The 19,220-nt window shown below is 31.3% G+C and overlaps 1 protein-coding gene across 4 annotated transcripts in view; it reads left to right on the forward strand.

The window, feature by feature from the left end:
• Positions 1-10,276, forward strand: part of LOC127702436 (glucose-6-phosphate exchanger SLC37A2-like) — a 47,296-nt gene extending 37,020 nt beyond the window's left edge. For all 4 annotated transcript variants that reach the window (XM_052206631.1, XM_052206632.1, XM_052206633.1 and 1 more), the window contains 7 exons: positions 869-961; positions 1,553-1,643; positions 2,129-2,277; positions 4,264-4,312; positions 5,522-5,674; positions 6,730-6,821; positions 7,945-10,276. In XM_052206631.1, the coding sequence (XP_052062591.1) occupies positions 869-961; positions 1,553-1,643; positions 2,129-2,277; positions 4,264-4,312; positions 5,522-5,674; positions 6,730-6,821; positions 7,945-8,010 (693 nt within the window). In that variant the 3' untranslated portion in view covers positions 8,011-10,276. The remainder of the gene's footprint in view (positions 1-868; positions 962-1,552; positions 1,644-2,128; positions 2,278-4,263; positions 4,313-5,521; positions 5,675-6,729; positions 6,822-7,944) is intronic.
• Positions 10,277-19,220: the final 8,944 nt, after the last annotated feature.

Here is a 19,220-nt window from a genome sequence, read left to right on the forward strand (position 1 = left end):
TTTAGTTTTGTGTTTTTCATTTTGTTATCTATATATGAAAAAGAATTGCATGTAGCATTTTTTCAACCATATTTTTCTCTTTATTTAGAATAGTTTTAAAGTTCTTAATTAATTATGTAGTTCTCCAAAATAGAAATCTCATTTTGTAGAAAATTAGATAATTATCAATTTAGTTAAAATTAAAGATTGATAAATATAGATACTGATACTATAATCTTACTTACTAGTTTTAAAAGTTTCAAAGACTTACTTTTTAACACGTAGTATAGTAAATAGAATATTGTATTTCAAATTATATATACTTTGAAAGCTTCAACTTTTGTAATTGATATCTGCTTTGATTAAATCAAACCTTTAACTTGATAAAAAGTGAAAAAAAAGGAGTGTTTTTAAAAAGATAAGAATTATAATAATGCAAAATTAGCTATCAGAAAATATGGGATTCAAGTCTTACAACTGAATCAGCATAATACATTTCTAACTAATCCTGGGTTGGTAATAGCTGCGGAACCATAGCTCATAGGTTCTTAAGATATTTTTTGACAATTTGCAGACGGTCCGCAAATGGTAAAAAAATATCATAAGGACCTATGAGCTACGGTTCCTCAGCTAGGTTGGTAACTGCTGGTGGACTGATAGTAAGCATTCATCCAACTAACAGTTATAGGACATAAAATGGACATCATATGTTTATTTACCAATTAAGGAAAAAAATATAATTTATAATACACCAGATGGGAAAAGATAGAATTTTGATATTTAAATTACAAGTTTAAAAATGTTTGATTTTGGTCAGATTATGCAACAATAGATTTAATTGCAATAATTAATATTTCCTTACATTAAAATTTTCTTTGTGACATTGCAGCAATCTTATAGTAGTATTGATGCCTCAACGCAGGCCTTAATCAAACATAAGCAGGAGAAACCCATCACAATCTGGGGAGCATTCTTTATACCAGTAAGTATTCTTGTTTCTCCACCTTATGTGGGGACACATATTGTTCTTGTCCGGTCTGTCAATTTGTTCTTATGTCTGTTTGCCCATCCCATATGTTTGTTAATTAAAAATTGTTAACAGTATGAATAGGAATGGAATGAAACTTGGCAGAATTGCTTTAAATCATATAAGGTAGTGTTACCCATATCCATAATTCTGTCACTTGCCTTGCAATTATAAAATCAAGCAAGAGTTCTGACTTTTTTTCATCATTCCTGTAGATATGGTATTGATATTTGGTTCATTAGTTATAATGCATAGATACATTTCATGTTTTGTCATTGATGATCTACTTTACACAGAATTATGACCCTTGGAATTTGGTAGGTGGCAAGGTCATTCATATTATCCTGACATGTATAATTTCTCAAGTACAAAGTAAAGAAGTAACAAAGTCACAAAGTCACACAAATAACATTTAAGCATTTTCATGTACAAATTTGAAAACACAGAGCAAAATAACACAAACTGAAGTCCTTATGACATTTTGCATATATAATAAATTGAATCTGAATAATGGATGCACAAACATTTATTTTTGTCAAATTACAGGGTGTAGCAGAATTTTCACTGTGTTTGTTTTGTGCCAAACTAGTCAGTTACACATTCCTGTTTTGGCTTCCAAATTATATAGAACATACAGGTAAGCTGATAATATACAACATCTTACCATATAAAATTGAGAATGGAAATGGGGAATGTGTCAAAGAGACAACAACCCGACCATAGAGCAGACAACAGCCAAAGGCCACCAATGGGACTTCAATGCAGCGAGAAACTCCCGCACCCGGAGGCGTCCTTCAGCTGGCCCCTAAACAAATATGTATACTAGTTCAGTGATAATGGACGTCACACTAAACTCCATATGCTTATTACTATTATACCACTACCCACTCTAGGAGTGTGAGCTAAATTGCATTTTGATATGACGTACTGCTTTAGCTTTGTAAACAACTGCATGATAAAGTTCTCAATATATTTATATTAAGTGCAGACTCACAGATGTACCTATTCATGGATTCTGAAGTCTTTTAAAAAGCTTGTTATTTTTGAAACAGAGTAGCAAACATCCTTAATGCATAATATATATGTTACCATGTGAATTATTTAATTGTTTATTTATTCCAGCTCACTATGATGCAGAAAAGTCTGCTGATGTATCCACACTGTTTGACGTTGGTGGCATTGTGGGTGGCATAGCAGCAGGATTGATATCAGATAATTTTGGTGGCAGAGCAACCACATGTGCTGTTATGTTAGTACTTGCTGCCCCTGTGGTAAGTGGTTTTAGAATGTTATTACCTCTTAGCCCTTGCCAACAATGATATTTGTACAAAATTATTTGCTTAGATCACATTGAATATACAATAATTATAGAAACTTCTAGTTGAAGGATGTAAGCTGGTAGTATTGTTCAAATTTTATAAACCATTCAACTCAAGTGAGGACTTAAAATTTGATTTTTTTTGGACAAAAATTCAAAACAAAATATAACTACATATATCTAGATATAAAATATAACTACATATGTCTAGATATAGACTGTTTATATATGTTTAAATCCACCTAACTTGTCATATTGTAGTAATGCTCCAGTTTAAGTGTTCTCTAATATTCCTATTCACTGCTGTATGACATGAAAATCATGCTAACAACATGTTCCTCTGGAAAAACCTTTTCAGGTACACATGAGTCTGATACATTAAACATCAGAGCTTAAAAACCAAAAGAGTCTAAATAGAACAGCTGATTCACCTGAAGTCAACATCACTTAAAAATGTTGCAATCCTATCTTTACGGCAAATACATTATATAATGAACTGTTATTTCCCCCTCCTTGCAATGAAGAGCTGACATAGAAATATGGCTGTGTATCCATCTGACAGTCAACTTTAACCGTTCTAGAGTAATGCCCCTTTATAAATGGAAAATTGCAAAATTTTTAGTTTCCATTCTCTAACTTAAGTTTGCCTCAACCAAATGTTATGAAACTTATAAACAATGCTTATTACCACAATACACAGATCAAGTTTGAATTTTGGTGGCGTCACTTTAACCGTTCTAGAGTTATGCCCCTTTATAAATGGAAAATTGCAAAATTTTTGGTTTCCGTTCTCTAACTTAAGTTTGCCTCAACCAAATGCTATGAAACTTATACACAATGCTAATTACCACATAACACAGATCAAGTTTGAATTTTGATGGCATCACTTTTACGGTTCTTGAGTTATGCCTTTTTATAAATGGAAATTGCAAAAAATTTATTTTCAATTCTCTAACTTTAGTTTGCCTCAACCAAATGTTATGAGACTTACGCACAATGCTTATTACCACAAAACTCAGATCAAGTTCAAATTTGGGTAGCGTCACTTTTACCGTTCTTCAGTTATGTTCCTTTATAACTATATGATATGCAAGCGGGGGCATCATTTGTGTCCACATGTGGACACTATCCACATTTTTTGTTAACTCTCACACCTACATTTTTTGTCAGATTTTAATCAAATTTATTTCTAAGGTCTTGAAAGTGTAAAAAAAATCAGGATATACCAACCATATATATTTTGATGGGAATGATACTCCTTGGAAATGTAAATAATATGAAAATTGCATTGTTAGCACTCTCACTCCTTCATTTCTTGTTAAATTTTTCTGCAGTCATATCAGCAGTGTCTTGGATGAGTTCCAAAATCAGTGCTGATATACTATTTTCATTTGAGTTATGTCCCTTTTGAACTGCAAATTATATAGAAAATTGCGTTGTAAAAAATCTTTACATTTATTGTCAGGTTTTTATGCCCCCGCCTTAGACGACGGGGACATTAAGTGTTACCCTTGACCTTATGCCATTCTGCTCTTCTGTCGGTCCATCCCATTTTTATTTGTTTGAAGCTTGAGCGGCAGAATTTGTGTCCTCAGACTCATTCTTCTTTTATTCTGAAATTTATATATGAAAGTTTTGTACCAGCAATGTTTCAGACAAGTTGGAAAAACAGCTGTGATCAACAATTCATGAGTTGGAAATAAAATCTAGATAGAAAATTGCATTGTAAGCATTCTCATCCTTCATTGCTTGTCTGATGTTAATTAAAAATTATATCAAAGGTTCATATTGGCAATGTCTTGGAAACATGAGTCATCTATGCACTTAATATGTAAAATCATAGAGTTATTACCCTTGGACAAATAAAATATGTGCTGTTTCAGTAGACATTTTATAGAAAGCTGTTCTTTTAGTAATATTTTTCTTTTACTAATTTCAGATGTATATTTACAATTTATATGGAAGTTTAAGTCTAGCCCATTCTATAGGTAATTATTTTAAGTCTGATGAGAAATATAGGATTTTTAATTTCAACATTTACATAATATCATCAAAAATAAATACAGGCAAGACATATATCTGTGTCAACAACTTATTTTAAATCTCAACTGAATATCTGATTTAGATCATACTTATGTTTGTTATTTAAGGAGTGACTGTAATATTTTTTCTGTCTATGAAGAAATAGCATCAAAAATGTGGTGCACACTGAATAACCTGTGTAGGGTGTTATTTAAAAGTGTGCACCACATTTTTGAGGTTCTTTCGTGCCTCGTTCACACGTACATTTAATTCAAATTGAATTCGAATCTAATGTGAATTGAATTCGCTAATCAAGTTCACACATTCTTCTTTTTTTTTAACTCGAATCAAATTGGCTAATTCGCATTATCCAATTCGCATTAGAAATACATTTTGGTTAATGCAAATTAGTTAATTCGCTTCAATGCGAATTAAACTGTGGTGTGGACACTTTCTAAATTGTAATTCGAATTACCTGAACAAATAAGTGCTTGGATGGACAAATTAAAAGAACAGTATCATTATTTCTTTAATATTAAAAAACGCAACATCGATAATTGTGTCAACGAAAATATCATAGGCGAAAACCATAATGACGTCATTTTTTTCTTCGTTAAACAATGGTTTGTGCAAAATAACAGGAAAAAAATGTTCTTGGAAAAAATAGGAAAACCATAGCTCTGTTATTAAAATGAGTAGGAAAAATGATTCCAATAAATGCCATATAAGATCAAGACAGCAAGTTTGGAGATGTTATTGGCTCATAAATGGTTGTTTGTTTTAAATTATAATTAATTAATTGATAATGCGATTTAAAAGTTAACGTCATTCAGACAGTAAAGCGAATTTGAGGCGCATTGCAATTCGTATTAAAATTTACATTCGGACATAAATGTTTCGAATGCTGAATCAGTTAATGCGAATCAAATTTGAAATTACGCATGAATGAGCATCAAATAGACAGAAAATATATTACAATCTTTCCTTATAATTTAATTCTAAATTCCATTTTTAAGGAGTAAATCACGTTGATGACATTACAGTCACATGACAAAATTATGTCTATGAGTTGATAGACAAAAAACTTTCAGCCATTCAGAAGACATGTTTCATCCAAAATTGAATTATTTTCTGTTGTACTGTATATTCACATGCACTCGTGTGTTTCCTTTTAGGACTGTCATTTGCATGTGGAACTTTAGTGAATGGTCCATATGCCTTAATTACAACTGCAGTCAGTGCTGATTTAGGAACACATAAAGTTTTAGAAGGCAATACAAAAGCTTTAGCAACTGTAACAGCTGTTATTGATGGTACAGGAAGTATAGGTAAGTTACTGTAAGTGCTGTTGGGCATTTGAATATGTTGGTCATATTGTTGGTGTATAACACCACTTTCAGCAACCGTGGCTATATCATGGAGGACAGTTTTTATTGGTCAAGGAAGCCAGAGGAAAACATGCAATCCTTGTCACATACATATATTAATTGTTTTCATTTAATTAGTGTGTTGGATATTTAAATTGATGCTAACTGTGACCTCATAAAAAGAATGCTGATACTTAAATTTACAAAAATAAACAGATTTTTGATCTAGTCATTGTGATAAAAGGCATTCAAAACTAGTATTAAGTTTTAGCAAGAAATAGGGGCTGTTTTTTAGCCTTATTAAACCTACTCTTTTAAAGTCTGTTTGGTAAATGCATACATTTTTTTGTAGGGAAAATGTTTTATACCTTGATAGCTAAACATTTTGTTATTGGAACAGTTTATAAAATTAATGAAAACCTAAATAAAAACTATCTTAATAGAAATTATTATTGTATCTTTTATTTATAAGTGTCTATGGTCCATTTTTAACTGGACCAAATTGGAATGGTATATCAATTTTAATCATTTATATTTTTACAAGGACTGCTGCCAACAATCTATTATAAGCTGGATCAGGAACATATATATTGACGGGACTTGACACTACCTGATTGTAGTCGATTTTATCGTCGTGCCATAGTTAATAAAGATACGATACAGAAACGGACATGTGTTAAAAACGGACTCGCTATTATCCTAATAATTTCTGATATTATCAATAAAATGTCATTCAAACTAGTTTTATAGTGATGCTGGTGTATCAAATTTGTATTCTGTCACTTCAAATTTGTTAAAATCGCAAGCATTTCATCACAGAATTGTGCAGAATGCAAACCAGGTAATAAAAAAATGGCTGCCATTGCCTGCGATGATTTACAAATTCCCAAACTATTATTAAACACGATTGATATTAATAATATTGAATTATGTATCATATTAACCTCTGTATATTTGTTACAGGTACTGCCATTGGTGGAATGGTTAATCATTGTTATTCCTCTTTATATTAACAGGTGCTGCCATTGGTCCATTATTAGCTGGATTGATACCAGTATGGAATGATGTATTTATAATGTTGATAATCTCCGACCTTCTAGCTCTCTTGGTAAGTTATGTATGATGCATTAAACAGTTAAAAAAACCTGAACTTGTCATTGGGAACAAATCTCCAGTGATAGTTATGGATTTAATTACACCATGCAAATTTACATTAGCTAGCATATAATCTCTAAATTTATGATAATGGTCTTTGGTATGCAGTTGTTTTAGCATTGGCATTTCTCATTTCCATGTAGATTATTTGACCCTGCACCTTCAGTCCATTCGTCCGTTCGTCCGTCTGTCCCGCTTCAAGTTAAAGTTTTTGGCCAAGGTAGTTTTTGATGAAGTTGAAGTCCAATCAACTTGAAACTTAGTACACATGTTCCCTATGATATGATCTTTCTAATTTTAATGCCAAATTAGAGTTTTGACCCCATTTTCACGGTCCTCTGAACATAGAAAATGATAGTGCGAGTGGGGCATCCATGTACTATGGACACATTCTTGTTTAGTCCATATTATGACTTCAAAATACATGTCTTAACATGAAGTCTGCCTCCAGATGCAGGATTTTCTTTCTATGTTGAAGACCCATTTGTGGCCTTGGTCTGTTTTCTGCTCTTTGGTTATGTTGTTGTCTGTTTGACACATTCCCTGTTTCTATTCTCTATTCTATGAGTAACATCCTGGATACCACTAGTTTAGGAGGACCTACCTACCATTACAGAGCACATAGTTTTTGATGAAGTTTTTGTTGCTCAAGCTTCAGTTTTCTGATAAGTGTTTAATGGATAGTTATTTGTTATTTTTTGTTTTTTTTTCTCATTTTCCATGAATTGTCTGTCCTTTGATTTATGATTTTGTATCCCATACTCTGATGTCAAGTTTCTTTATTAAGCATGTTTTTGAAGATATTCTTTTCCTAGTCTTCTGAAATTCTGGTTAGCTGCTGCAATGGGCATCCATGTATTTCAGTTAAAAACAGAATATGAGGCTCCTCTTCTTCAGTCAAGAGTTCCATGACTCAAGGTAGAAATGTCAATGAATGAAAAAAAAAAATTAGCCTCTAATCATTGGCTATTTAAATCTAGAAATGTGTCTCGTTGGGATTTTGATCAATTTTTAATTGTGTAAAACAATTTTGAAAGCTTTTTTTCTATAATCTTTGATTTTATTTTCTTTTACAGTGCCTTACTAGATTAGTCTACAAAGAATTAAGAATAGACAGATTATTAGGATGTACTGGAGATTGATGTTGCCATGACAACTGGAGAATTTTGTGACATTATCAAAATCAATAGTCTGTGGTCATATTGACTGGTCTTTGATTTAGTCCCAATAGAAATTTCCTATACTCATTATCTATATCTGTCTCAATGTTGAAATTATAGTCCCATTTTGGATTCATGCAAAATTTCATGGAAAGAAGATGGAGTAATCACCCCTATGTATTTTCTATAGATTTGTAGCTGTTAAAATGAAAAATCAGAAGTAAGTTTCTGTATTCTTAACAAAATAGAAATAATAAAAGGCCTTAAAACCTCCTGCATGTTTCTTAGATGGAGAGAAAATGTGTGATATCCTACAGTATAAGCCATACATGAACATGTGTCAACCTAATTTCTTGCAGTTGGTCATTATGCATTGAATTTAATCAATTGTTTACAAAAATTGTATAAGTTACAAGTAATAAATTTTACATTGCTGAGGTAAAACAAACTTGATTGTTTTAATGTTGCCTATATATTAACTAAAGTTTCATTTGAGTAATTTTTGGTACAACACCTTGCTTTTTGGGTTGGGTGTGTATTTGGGGGGACTGCTCTTTTATAGATGTAGTACAGATTTGACAATCTGGTAGAAAATTGGTTGACATATGTTCCATTTATGCTATTAGTATTTTTGTCAGTACTTATTAGTTACTTTTTCAGCTTAAATATATAATAAAGGTGAAGGTCAGTTATTAAATTCAGGTTGAATTAATATAAACAAAATTAAAAATTTTAAGAATCAATGAATAAGCTATAGGCATAAAGTTATTAATCTTAATTGTCTTTAATTATTATCTTTATATTGTGAATTCATTATTATTCATGGGGTTCTAAATTTTGTGTTTTTCAATGGTATGCCAATTTAATTTTTTTCTCAAAATACAAGATCCTGTTGGCTTGTATGCAGAATTTTCCGAAACCACGAAGGCAAGTATCCATGAAAATATATTTTTTTCTCAATCCACAAAAATTGGTGCCAATGAAAATAATAGAATCCAAAATATAATAAAATTGCATAGATTAGAATTCAAATATATTTTAGAAAATTTTGGAAAATGTTTAGTATAGAGCTTGTATGAATCAGTCGATTATGTTAATTGACTTAATAAAAAAAAGGAAAAGATATGTAAAAGCTATTATATGGCTATTAGATTTACAAAATGTGAAATTCTTAGGGAATAAGAAATATACATCTATTCAAAAAGCGCCACATTTATGTGAGTTACAACGGAATTAAGCAATTCTTGCCAACACACCTGAATTCCGGAATGAATTTAGATTGATAAATCAGTTTTGGTGGAAGCTAGCCATAACAAAAATCTGACCAATAATCATATTTAATTGACAATTACACCTTACATAGAAGCATGAATTGTTGCTCTGCAAGAACTTTTCTCTGACCAGAACAATTTCCCCTATAACATTCCACTAAGAATAAGGTCTTCTTATTCCCTCTGTCTTTCAGATGACAATCAAATGTTGTATTTTTTCGTGATGTATGAAATTGCTTTGTTATCTGCCACTTTATTCAGAATTTGTTTTGGAGTTTTTCAGATATTGGTCCAACTTTAGGACAGTGGAAGATTTAGGGGGTATACAGGGTGTTTCCCCTCTCCCCCATTGATCTGAAAAAATAAAGTTTGTTAAAGGTGAAAGTGTTTTGGCTATATTTACCATTTTTGACAATTATGCCTTCTCCCTTTTATTCAGACCCTTGATCCACCCCTGCTTTAGGATGTGTCCTAAACAATACAAGAGAAAAACTTAAATATTATAAAAGAAGCTTTGGTTGCAGAGGACTAGTAAAATTCAGATTTTGAGTAAGGGTTTGTAAATCCTGGTAAAGTATAATTATATCATCTTTCACAAATTTTCACTTCAACTTATTCACAACCTTTGAAACCCAGCAGTAACCTTTGCACCAAATAAGGACCTCTATGAATTAATTACAGAAACATACAGGAAAAAAAGATGAAACATGTAAAATTTATATTTCATCAGCTATTGAAAAATATTCTTAATTTAATAGCAAAAGCCTGTTTTCACAAGCCACAAAAAGATTACAATTTCAATGTGTAGTTTATGAAAGTAAAAAATATGAATTTGATTTAGGTACAGACTCTATCTAGAATAGGGATTCTTAAATTGGCATTAGAAACCCTAATGCTTATTGGCAAACATTGTTTTTCTGTAACACAATATATTGACAATAAATGATTGTTAACTCTATAAAGGAATTAAAACATAATTGTGATTTTTTTTGCTGTGTGATTTAGGTAGATACATTAAAATGACCTCTAGCCTAATCTGAAGAAAAGAATAGAAAAAAATAACCAACATAAGGAAAATTAATGGAAGTGTGATTGGTGGCACAGCTTGATTTATAGATTTATTTTTTAATTCTCAATGTTTAGTGACAAATATTGCATGCATATTCAGGACAACAACATGTACATGTTATATGAAGATACTCTGATTTGTAATAGAGAGATGAGCTTTGTCTGTTTTTGAATGAGCTAGCTTGCAGGATAACACTTGCAAGAAGCCAATCAGACAACTATCCACATATCACCAATGGACGAGGATGTCAACATCTACAGGTCTCTGTGCAGCTTTCAATACTTAGCAAAACCCATACTATATAGTCAGCTATAAAGGGCCCCCAGCATGAAAAAACTTGTAAAAACAAGACAGAAGGATAAGTTGTAGAACACTTACAAGAAGCCAAGATGAAACAACATTTGATGTTGTTTTTTTTTGTGCTGTTCAGTTAGCCAATACAATATGGGACTTTCAAATTTTCAGAGGATGCTTTATTAGGCTGTGATGGCATTATGCTATGATTACTATATGTCTACTATTTGACTAAATGTGGATCCTAGGACTATTGTATTGGCAATATACTGTCAATATATTATGTCCCAGGTGGAACCCACAGCCTTGAATAAAGAATAATTTACAATTTCAATCTTTTGTTTAGCATTTACATCATACCACTACCAAATTGTTGTCTGCTGGTACGAACACAGAACACTGCAAGTACTCTAATCCCGGACACAGCTGTATTTTTCACCTTTTTATTAGCTCACCTGGTCCACAGGGCCAAGTGAGATATTATCATCACTTGGTATCTGTCGTAGGTCTAAGTATGTTAACTTTTACAAAAATCTCTGCAACCGCAGGACCTATTGGAACTAAACTTGACCAAAATTATCCTTAGGGTATCTAGTTAAAAAAATGTATCCGATGAGTTAACCTGCCTACCAACATGGCCACCATGTTTAAAAATAGTGGTAAAAAGAATTGTCTAACTGTCATAGATATAGAAATTCTGGCAAGGTAGAAATCTTCAGAATATCAATATCTACCTATTGTCTATTTTTAACAAAATTGTAAGAAAACACATAATAGGAGTTATTGCCCTTGAATAACGTTTTCTACCATTTTTTCGCTTTTGTCTATCATCTTGACAACTATGATAGAAAGAGAGAAACTTCAAATATCTATAAAAATTTAGTATGACAAGATCTACAAATAAGTCAAAATGCCGAAATTGTCAGTCGAGTCCTTATATGAGTTATTGCCCGTTTGTGATGACTTTTAATAATTTAATTCGTTTTTGGCTACAATCCAACAAGAATGGATAAAGAGAAACAGTTATTTTCAAACATATATATCTTTGAACATATTATATAATTGACATAATGGTATTTCATCCAGTTTGCATAATAATTAATGACTACCATTAGCTTTGCAACAGTCTTGTCTACACATTATGTCGAGCTCTATATCGTCCAGAGTCTATATAGTTGTGAATACATTTTACAGAAACAATCAAAGGTCTGCCATTATGAAAGCCGCATTTCACATTTAACAATTAATTCTGCTTTATACATGTCGGAGACTAAGGCTCTATAAAACCTGGTTAAACAATTTAAAATTGGATGTGCACGATCAGTAATATGACAATAGTTACGCCGTTTTTCAGTGTGTTGGTTAGGTGTCGTTTCCTCAGTGAAAATTCCATCAAATTTTGTCTTGGCATTTTGAAGTTAACTGTGATTAAATGTCAATTGATTCTCTATTCCCATAAGGTGTATCGAAAAGGAGTAGTAAGACTTGAATTCTAGCTCATATTTGACTGAAACTATTTGGCTATATTAACTTTCCTTTGATATATCGAAAAATGTGATAGTCAAATGAGATTTGCCTGGTTTTTTCTCGCAGGGTTAATTTCAAAAAGACATTGAATTTTTATTAAATTTTTGACTTCATTGGGGGAATTTGTAAGGCTCTGATAACGCTGTCATATTTATGGAACCTTATTAATTAATATATTAATTCTGCCCTTTTGATGGACTGTTTAATGATTTTCCGAGAAATGAAATGACAAGACATTCCAAACAAAACAAGTTCTATCCAAATTTATATCGTGTATTTTTCTTATATTATTGATGGCGATTACTAAAGCAAACACAATTAGCAGTCTTTTATAAAAATTGTCTGCAAAGTAATGCACACATGATGTAGATCTAAAATAACATTTTTATTTTATGAGTGTTTTGATTTCTTGATGATTTAATCAACTAGCGATGCTGAGGAAGTGGATAAACTAGAAGAAAATGAACAAGCAATTGTTGTCTCATTGACAATCATACCACACCTTCTTTTTTTTATAATAAAAATCATATTATTGTTTCTACACCATCACTAAGAAGAATATGATTCAAAAGATTGGGAGTTAAAAGTCTTATGGTTTCATGCTTTGAAACCGAGATCACAACGAAGTCGTTTAAATGTAAATTACAGTAAACACATTGCACAATGGGAATTAGATATTCACACGAACTTATTTCAACGAGTTTTAAATAAACGTTATAAATGCAGTTAAGCCATTTCAATTGATATTTTATTGTGTGTCTTTTTATATTGTAATGTTATACCACTGTTTCAGGTTAGAGTGAAGGTTGGCACCTGTATAAACGTTTAAACCCGCTGCATTTTTATGCACCTGTCCTAAGTCAGGAGGCTGTTGTTCAGTGGTTGTCATTTGTTGGCGTGGTTCATAAGTGATTCTCGTTCTTGTTTTTTATATAGATTATGCCGTTGGTTTTCCTGTTTGAATTGTTTTACACTAGTCTTTTGGGGGCTCTTTATAGCTTGCTGTTCAGTGTGAGCCAAGGTTCGTGTTGAAGGCCGTACTTTGACCTATAATTGTTTACTTTCTACACATTGTGACTTGGATGGATAGTTGTCTCATTGGCATTCATACCACATCTTCTTATTTATATTAAAGATGTATGCATAATCAAGATTTTCATATTTGTTTTATGTAGTGGATTTGTACTGAAAAATCGCACAGATTGCTAAATACATATGTATGAGATAAAAGTAACAATACAGTATGTTTAAATATAAACTTGACTATAATAGAATAAATTACCAGTAATGTATCATAGATGTATAAACATTTAAAGCAACAATAAATTGACCTTGGCAGTATACCAATACAATAAAAATGGATATCAAAAATGTTAAGCTTATTCTTCTCCATAAGAGGCACATGTAGTATAGTCGAGCAGCGATGCAAACTAAATTTAACTGCTTACCATTCGGGGTACAAAAGTACCCTCGTTTTTGCACCCAAGAAGAGAGCGTGTAATAAAACACCAAGCCGTATATGTCAAACACTTTGCTAAGACCTATATGATTATCATAAACGTAAAATACGACAAGAAACTTAATGTAGTTTAATTGATTATGACACATGTTTGAATACGTAAAATTAATAATAATTCTTCATTGTCATTTAAGTAAACATCACTGTGGGTATAGTGTCCGGTGGAGATCGTGTTTTTTCGAGTGAATCGGTCCACTTTTTTCGAGTGTAGATCGGGTTTTTTCGAGTGATAAAACATGCGATCCGATCAATTAAGTGCTATTTCGTAATTATGATAGATTAATGACCGTCCATGTTATTTTGCAAACAAGTTTTGAGCACAAAAGACTAACAATTTCGTTGTATTTAACCTAAAATTCATTGCATGCTGACTTTGTTTTTATAGTCAATAATATTTTATGATTGATATTATATTACAGTGTCGAAAAAACATAGGAGCAAGAAAACTAAAGAAAAGGAGTAAACCATCAGAAAAATTCACTATAAACCCAAATATTCTACTAAAAGATGCCCCCCACCCCCCAATAAAAATTAATAAATTACAATAACATTTGGAATATCAAATAAAAAAATAAAAACAGCATAATTTTATGCTATATGACTAAAAGGACCTAAAAATTAAAAATTAGCCAAATCCATCTAAGGTCAACTTTGCCTGATGGAGTTGAAACCTTAGCCTCTTTATGATTTTTAAACTTATAAACGGACAATTCTAAATGATTCATTGTTGGTTGCTTAACGTCCAGTGGCAAAATGTGTCATGTATGTTCCGGATGAGATTGTCACTGAAAATGAGAGTATATTGGATATGGACAAAAAATTCCAAAACATTTTGCCAAAATTATGGAAATTAAAATTTTTGAAATAATAATAATAATAATAATAATAAAATTAGATTAAATTTCAATAAAAAAAAAACCCCAAGTGAAGAAAAAAAATTCTCCAATATTCTACAAATAATAAAAATTTTCAAATTTTCAACAAGTAAAAAAAAAAGAAAGATAATATTTGACAATACACAGCAACTTCGGTGTTGAAAGATGTGCAGTGGAAGTTGGTCATAAGATTTTTTTTCAATTTTATTCCCGGGAATAAAACAAAGTAAACGAACGCTAAGTAAGGAATAAATTCGTTATTTTGGTGCAATCAGGGGTGTACGGAATTTTACATCGGTGTTGAAAATGCATACGACCTTCGGCTGCGCCTCAGGGTGTATAGATTTTCAACACTGGTGTAAAATTCTGTACACTTCTGATTACACCAAGATAGCTAATGTTTCCATCAAGACAAATAGTAAATGAAACATTTAGGATATATTTTCTGTAAAAAAAAACCACATTTACCCGCTTTACACTCTATGTGTACGTTCGTCTCAGTCCAACATGTCTAAGCTCACATAAAGATTGTTTACGTCACGAAATATTTACTGTATAAAATCCATTTCGGTACACTAACATGAAGATTTCAGAATGCAAATGAACGATGACTTTTTTGAAATGCACGTGTTAATACAGCAATAATTACATTACATGTATGTTTCATAATAATACGTTATTTTGATTGGCTAACAGCAATCTCGCGTCATTCTGAAATTAACCTTAATTTCAAAATGAAATGTAACATTCATGATGACACGAGCTTCCACAATAAAGTGCACAGGTAAATAAAAGAAAAACTTGATAGAAATCGTGTTTTCATGATCCTAGCAAAAAAATGTAATTATAAGTATTGAATTCTTCTTTTAGTAATTTTATAGGGTTGTAAAAGCGTTGACCTTGCTTTATACAAAATGTACTTCGGTCAACGCTTTTACACCCCAATAAATTTACAAAAAGAAGCATTGAATTCTTAAATTATCAAACAGGTCTAATGCATTGTTTCATGCTTTGAAAAGTACTTTATTTGCACCTTTTCATTGTTCTTTAAACGTAAATGCACTGACGTATTACATTAAGTCAAAGGAATTTTGCTTTTTCACTCGATAAAACAAGGACACACTCGAAAAAACACGGACATATAAAAATGAATTTACTCTCCAAAATGTCCTTTGCAATGCAAAAACAAGAATTTTTGTAAAGTGTCTATATATCTAATAGAAAAACAAAGGATATGGGTATCCATCCATGACACAAAATCAGTAAATGCTAAGTATCATAGATTCCATGTGCACATTTCTGTTGACATTTGCATTGGTATGTGTATAAAAATGGCTTTAATCTATATTTTGGAATAAAGCATTGTAAGGCTAAATTAAACGTTTTTAAAACAAATTAATGTAGGGTTGATGATATCTTTTTATCAAAAATACTAATTTACCTTCTATGATCTTGTATATAAGGTTCTAGCATATTTTTTCACGTTTTACCAGAAATGGAAGTCTGTTTGTTTACACTTTTTACTATATTCACTCGAAAAAAAGTGGTCACACTCGAAAGAATCCGTTCAAATCACTCGAAAAACCACGATCCCAGCCGGACACTATACCTACCGTGATAATCAATACTTGTGACAAATACATACGATAAAAAAAAAAAAGATAAATAAAAAAATAAATCGATTTGAATGCATATGTATATATATATATATATATATATATATATATATATATATATAAGCAACACTAAGTAAGAGTCCCCTGTCCTCGGCTCCAAACCAAAAAGTAGCTGACTACAAAGAAAATAAAAATTGGCAGATGGCCTTGACAATTAAAGTTCTTTAATTAAAAACTCAATTTGATATGGGAACAGCTGTGGAGTTTAAAGAAACAATATTACTAGTCCATTATTTCAAATCTTGTAAGAAATATGCGTCTTCAGCCGTGAAAACATCTTTAGCAGAAACTAGAAGAGATATGAACTCACGAAACATAAAAAAAGATAAAATAAATTGCTGTATCATAAGTTTTTGAGGTCGCTACCATGAATTGGTCGATGTTATGGAATATTTGTTTCATAGATGTCCACGTTTATGTTCCACTTGTTGTAGTCCCCACCCTGTCACCTTTTCTCCATAAATGACATCACAGAATGCGAATTATCTTTGAAATTAGTACCACGATGGATGTCACTAGTGTAACAGAAACTGCTGACCCTTCCGAAACACCTGAAATTATTCTCGGGATTTTGGTGGAATTTGTTTTGCTCAATCTTTAGTTTGTTAGTATTGTTTTGTGAACTGTTGTTTGTTTGTATTGTTTGTGTTGTAAGTCTGTCTTTGTTCGTCTAACTGATTGCCACATGCCATTTTCTTCAGTAACTCTGTAGTATTTTTCAGACATTAATTATTTTCGGTGTGAGACCGGCACGCATTGTAAAAAACTGTCTAAAGTCATTTTACAGATACAAAAGGACGTCACTTTATGTGAAACTTATTCTAGAATTGCGAAATATATGAAATAAAAACTCCGTGCACAGAAAACGTAGATATATTACTTCTAAGAAAAGGACAATTCACTACTGGAAATTAAAACAAACACGTGTGTCGAACATTATTGTGTTCAACCGCAATATACTCTGATGTTTTTACTTTTTGAAAGGTGATGAGTAATGTGTCACATTATGTAAGTAAATGCAATATATTGCAAGTCAAAAATGTTGTCTGTCAGTTTAGCCCTGGAGTACAAAACAACTCACTGAAATCAGTTTGAAACAAGATTCAAACAGCGCCGTATGTATACATTTTCACATTAGATAATGCTGATTTGCAGCAACACAATCTTTTAATTTAATTAAAATTTCACACCATTACTGCGTTATACATTAAAGTTATAAAGTGTTTAAGTATACTTAAGAAAATGGATGTGTGACAACGATAATTTCAATTTAAATCCTGCTAGATATTAATTAGACTTTAGTATTATCCCATGTTAAGACAATTATATCTGCAAGATCAAAATTTTCGTGTCCAGTCAGACTGCAGAGCTGCTTGTTGCATATAGTCAAATAGAAAGGTAAATATCTAAACTTTTTGAACACAGGCAAATGCTGATGATAAACTGTAAGATAACTTAACACTTACTCCTATTTTTGTATCATGATCAGAGTTAACACCAGAAATTGGTGAAACAAATATCCATGAAATCATGATATGTTTTTAGGCATACGTCAGTTGCAGATAGATTAGTAAATCATTGCAAATTTACATGAATTTATCAAATTTTCCGTTTTTTGTCTGAATTTTAAAAGTTAATAAATTTACACTAGTCGAATTATGGAACCTTAACATGAAATTTTACAAATTGTTTGTAAACATTTGGAATTTGGAATTAAAACTAGTTCGTCTCAAATAGTGTCATGTGCTATATCAAATAACACTGCTATCATAATGACTATTTTAGATGTGGGTACTGTCTGTAATCTGGATATGGCTCTCTGTTACTGCTGCTGAAGGTAATGTGTAATTGAGAGCATAAACATTGCTAAATAATATTTACTGAGCGAACAAAGATATGCATCACACATATTTATTTTCCGGATACACAGGCAAAATTTGCTCACGTGAGTTTCACATGAATTTCGCATGAAATTCATGTGAAAAATTTCACGTGAGATTCACATCAAACGAGCGTATACATGAAACTCACGTGAAAATTTTCATGTGAATTTCACGTGGATTGAGATTCACTAGAATCTCATGTAAATTTCATGTGAACTTTACAAAAAAAAAATTGGTATATTTCATGATTTTAATTAAATTTGAAAATTTAGATGTTATTTGAATAACTTTATTTTAAAAATTCACGTGAATTTCACGTGAAAAAAATGATTTGATTTTCACATGAAATTCACACGAGTTTCACATGAGATACACGTGAAACTCACATGAACTGATTTCACATGAGTTTTACGTATCAGCTCGTTTGAGGTGAAATTCATGTGAATTTCACGTGAGATTCACATGAATTTAAATTCACATGAAATTGATGTGAATGAAATTTCCCTGTACGTGTAAAGCAAATGTCTTATTGATCGATCTGACTTAAAACTACCAAAAGGATGGAAGATCCAACTTACTTCTAGTATATTTTTTTTTGAAATTGCAATTGGGATGTTTCCAAACTTCAAATTTTAGACGAACAAATACAAAACGCCAATTTCAAAGGCAAATTTCACCTCTATAGGTTCCAATAATGAATCTTCTGTTAAATGTTTTTAATCATGTTCATTTTCATTTTAAAAGATTTAGATTCGGCCGTAGTCATTTTTTTTAATTTTTAATTTGAAATTGAAAACGATGACCAAAAAAAAAGGGTTCAGTTGAACAGAATCCATGTACTCATGTCAGGACCATGGACATGATTATTATATAACATTTGATCTGGGACTATTATACTAGTTTAATATTAGTGTAATAGTCCCAGATTTGATAAACTTTTAAACCCATCAAAATATGTTTTACATCTTTTATTTCTTTAACAAGAAAAAGAAAGACGCGAACCAAACAAATCACAAATAGTCATGTTTATTTTCAGAGCCAGTCAGTGGTTTTTGCAATGGCAATCCGTGTAAGAATA

The sequence above is a fragment of the Mytilus californianus genome, unplaced genomic scaffold, assembly GCF_021869535.1.
Source record: "Mytilus californianus isolate M0D057914Y unplaced genomic scaffold, xbMytCali1.0.p SCAF_5, whole genome shotgun sequence".
Taxonomy (NCBI): domain Eukaryota; kingdom Metazoa; phylum Mollusca; class Bivalvia; order Mytilida; family Mytilidae; genus Mytilus; species Mytilus californianus.